Raw genomic sequence first — 4,732 nt, 5'->3', positions numbered from 1 at the left:
TGAATATTGGCTGGGATATTCTATGTATATTTCGCTGAAGATTCACTGAATTTTTATTTTGATTACAATTCTTTCTCATGTTTCTTTCAAGGAGCTCGAAACTGTGTACATAGTTCTAACCCAGAGCTTTTCATGTTGGTGACACACTTTTTAAGACATGCATCATTTTGTGACACAGTAATTCAGTTTTGAGGGACGCAGGTGGCGCTGTGGGTTAAACCAAGGTCGGCGGTTCGAATCCCCATGACGGGGTGAGCTCCTGTTGCTCGGTCCCTGCTCCTGCCAACCTAACAGTTTGAAAGCACATCAAAGTGCAAGTAGATAAATAGGTACCGCTCTGGCGGGAAGGTAAACGGCATTTCCATGCGCTGCTCTGGTTGGCCAGAAGCGGCTTAGTCATGCTGGCCACATGACCCGGAAGCTGTACGCCGGCTCCCTCAGCCAATAAAGTGAGATGAGCATGGCAGCCCCAGAGTTGGCCACGACTGGACCTAATGGTCAGGGGTCCCTTTACCTTTTAATTCAGTTTTACTAGCAAACTGAAGGTTAACTAACACCTTTCCAGTCCCCGGAGGAGTGCAGGGAGCCCTTGCAGTATATACTGTAGCCGACAGACTAACATGTTGTGACACATAGTTTGGAAAGCACTGTCCTAACCTTTCCCTCACAACAACTCTACGGGGAACTGACTATTCCAAGGAATCCAGTGAGTTTCATGGCGCAGAGGTGATTTGAACCCTGGACACTCTAACCACTATATCACACCTTAAACCATAGCTGTAATTTACAGTCAAAGAATTATTCTGCATATCTGATGCCTGACTGCGTTTGACAGCTGCCATGGAACAATAATTTACACTATACAATAATTACAATAATTTACAGCCAGTAAAGAGCTGACAAGAGACCTTCATTCCTCAATGATTGCTCCCCAGAAGTTGTATCTTTAAAATAGTTTGATGAAATTTGGTTGCATTTGTTCAGATTACTGTTCTGGAAATGGTTTATCCATTAATTATGAAAAATCTAAAATTTTAGAATTCGAAAGAAGCTTCTCCTGAGTTAAATGGGTACTGGATGGCCATAACCTTGAACTTCAGTTATCTAGAGCTCACATTCCATCATTCAAAACACCACTGGCAAACCTTCCTGAAAAAGGTGGAGATCACAAAGCTAGCCATACTCAGATTCTTTTTCAGAAAGGGCGGCAAGTATGTTCCAGCAGCCTTAAGGGTTTTCAACGCAAAATCCATTTCCCAACTCCTGTACGCTGCAAATGTCTGCCTGAGCTAGATGGCTTTCTGGCAAAATTTCTACGATCTCTGCTGCAGTTACCCAACTGTTAGAAGCTGGTGAATGCCCAATTTCAACTAAAGCATGGTGGGCTGCCCTAAAATATTGGCTCAGGATTTCAGTGTTTGAACTAGGGAAGGGTTTGTATCAACATCTGGCCAATGAGGAGTTTGTCAGCAAATGGCAGAAAACCATGGCTAGAAAAGCCACCTTTATTGGTCTGTCACCCCCCCCAACTTTATTACCTGGGTTATGAAGGCACCCTAAAGACGTTAAAGCAAAGATTATGAGATAATACACACAGTGACTTGCGATCTCTTTTTATTATTATTAATATTTTTATTAAGTACAAATTAGAAAACATACATATTCACAACAAAAGAAAATACAAAAGAAAAAGAAAATACATCTAACCAAGGAAAAAGAATTAGAGAATATTTTGTCTCTTTTCATATTTACAGTTATTTATACCTCTATAAAATGCTATTCACAATAAAGCAGTGAAATGAAAGATAAAATATCAGAAAAAGAAAAATAGAACAAAGAAAGAATAAAGAAGTAAAAGAAAAAGATCGTAAGTGAACATTTTTAAAAGTAGATAAGTACTCACAATACATAGCCGTTTCCCATCTATATTTATATTCAATTGTATAATTTCATCTTGTCCTTATCTACCTTAAATAAATTGTTGGGGTTTTTTTAAAAAAAGACTTCCACCGCTTACCTCATGCGTTTTTAATAATCCGTTCGTCAGAACCTCTGTTCTTCTTATTTTCCCTTTGGATTTCCTTAATGTCTCACTTTGTATTTTTTATATTACGCACAAGATTATTCTAAACACAACCAGATTTTTGTAGCTGAGCCCTGGTTTTGTAAATAATCATTTAAGAACTCCCATTGCTTCATAACCATAGTTTTGGATTTTCTCCTTATTATATCTGTAAGTTTTGCTAATTCCAGGTACTCGCAAAGTTTCCCCAACCATTCTCAATCACACGCAGTCTGTAGTCCACTGGCAGTAGGAGTACAATATGGGCATATCTTTAAGTTAACACCTTACATTAAAAACCCGACAGTAACAAATTACCGAAGGTTATTCACCAAAGCCAGACTAAACGTTTTTCCTTCTGCAGTGTTGGATGGCAGGTTGAGAGGAGTTCCCTACCAGGACAGACTTTGCTCGTGTGCCCAAGACATCAATTCTATAAAACATATTTTACTGCACTGTGCGAAATATGAGCAAACCAGGGCTGAACAGATATTACCCTTGCTGGTACATTTCTCAGGAAAATCAGAGGCTCACTATGTCATGTTCCTATTGGAAAACCAGACAAGTGCTAGAACATTAGCAGTGGCAAAGTTTTTATCGGTGGTTGCAAGATCCCTATCTTTAAGTCTGAACAAAATGCTTGTTTTCCCTGGAGGTAGTCTGTCTGAATTGTGCATTGCTTTGTAATGATTTGTTGGGTCTCTGGACTGTAATAAAGATTGATAATGATGATGATGATGATGAGCTTGCTTCCTCCCAGACCACATACACACATTCCTCCATAACATGGCCTTGAACATTGCTGTCTGATATCTGGCCCAAGTAATCAATAACTCAGCCTCACTGGTGCTGTGTGCAGAGGGTGAAAATGAAACCCTATAATAGTGTGTGTGAGTGTGTGTGTGTGTGTGTGTGTGTGTGTGTGTGTGTGTGTGTAAATATATAATATACATTTCCCCACTCTCACAACCAGAATCAACATCCGCAGTCACTTATGGACACACCGTTAAGACCATCTTCATGGAAGACCATCTTACTCAGCTACCAGTGATCACCAAAGAATGTACAACTGGTAGTCCACTGATTTCAGAACTTTATGCTCTCTGATGCAAAAATTGATTTGGCATTTATTTGACATTATTCACACACTGTATTCACCCATAGATAGTATCCCATCCTTGCAGTGTTACTGGGAGGCAAACCAAAGGCCTGATATTCATGTTCAAGCTGATGTAGGTCCTATTCCAAATCACCTTGGGGACTTGCAAAGTCCAACACACTGTCTAAATCCAGCTCTCAAGGCATCCTGGACCTGCCTGTTCCTCAGGCAGTAAATGAATGGATTCAGGAGGGGAGACACAACAGTGTTCAGGAGAGCCACCCCTTTGCTGAAGTCTAACGTACCAGTGCCTTTTGGTTTTATGTACATGAAAATGCAGCTGCCATAAGTGAGGGAGATCACTATGATGTGAGAAGCACAAGTAGAGAATGCCTTCTGCCTCCCTGTGGTTGAAGGGATGAGCATGATGGTTGAGACAATGCGTATATAGGACACAATTGTTATGGCCAAGGTCCCAAGGACAGAGAGCAAAGCAATGAGGAAACTGAGGAGTTCAAATAGAGATGTGTTTGCACATGAAAGTTTCATCAGTGGCCCACTATCACAGAAAAAATGGTTGATGGTGTTTGGACCACAAAAGGGCATCTGAAAAAGGACAACTATTGGAACCATAATGAGTGACAACCCCCCTAGCCAAGAGCAGAGTACCAGTAGTGAGCACAAGTGATCATTCATGATGGTTGGGTAGTGAAGAGGGTTGCAGATGGCCACATACCTGTCAATAGACATAACTGTCAGCAGAAGGAACTCTGTGGTACCCAGGACAAAATACAGAAAGCACTGTGTGAAGCAAGCAGGCAAAGAGATGGTCTTCTGGCCAATGGCCATGTTGATCAATGTCTTAGGAATGACAGAGGTGGTGAATCCAATCTCCAGGACTGCAAAGTGTCGAAGGAAGAAATACATTGGTGTGTTGAGCTGGGGACTCACCCGAGTGATTATAACAATCACAGTGTTCCCTGTTATTGTCAAAAGATACATGGGAAACAGAAGGGTGAAAAGCAAGATTTCAACTTGCCGGTTGTCCGTAAAGCCCCGAAGTATGAATTCTCTCACCGTGGTGCTGTTCCTCATTTTGGGCACATTCCTACAACTAAAGTGAATAGAAATCATTCATTAGTATCAATGTTTTATAAACTATACTAAGCAAGTGTTGTTTTTCCTTTTCTGGCAATCAAGTCCACAGTGCTGTGAATAATAAGGTGTGTTGTATACTTCACATTCAGGTCCCAAGTAGAAAATGGTACATTAAAAAGGAATTTTATTTAATATTCCATAAACAGGAACATAAACATATTTGTGATGGAAAAAGGCAAAAAATTCTTTTAATATAATTCTCCCATTTTTGAAACAGGATGTAATTTTATAGCACATCATTTGGAATGCAATTTTAAAGCACAGTTGAAATAATGGAATAAAATAAAACAAAGCATACAATATCTCAGACAGTGATGTCTGTAGCCTCAGTGGTCTCTAGAAAGTTTTCCCCCCTTCTTTACCACATAAAACTCTGCAATCTAGGACATGCATTTCTTTGCAAAAGGGAAACA

At 40.2% G+C, this 4,732-nt stretch overlaps 1 protein-coding gene across 1 annotated transcript; it reads right to left on the bottom strand.

The window, feature by feature from the left end:
• Positions 1 to 3,311: 3,311 nt before the first annotated feature.
• LOC128399093 (olfactory receptor 49-like) lies at positions 3,312 to 4,259 on the bottom strand. The gene has a single exon (XM_053360356.1). It carries the CDS (start codon positions 4,254 to 4,256, stop codon positions 3,312 to 3,314), a length of 945 nt encoding a protein of 314 aa, XP_053216331.1. The 5' UTR covers positions 4,257 to 4,259.
• Positions 4,260 to 4,732: the final 473 nt, after the last annotated feature.

This window comes from Podarcis raffonei, chromosome 13 (genome assembly GCF_027172205.1).
Source record: "Podarcis raffonei isolate rPodRaf1 chromosome 13, rPodRaf1.pri, whole genome shotgun sequence".
Taxonomy (NCBI): Eukaryota; Metazoa; Chordata; class Lepidosauria; order Squamata; family Lacertidae; genus Podarcis; species Podarcis raffonei.
This window is presented reverse-complemented; position numbering and strand designations above follow the sequence as displayed.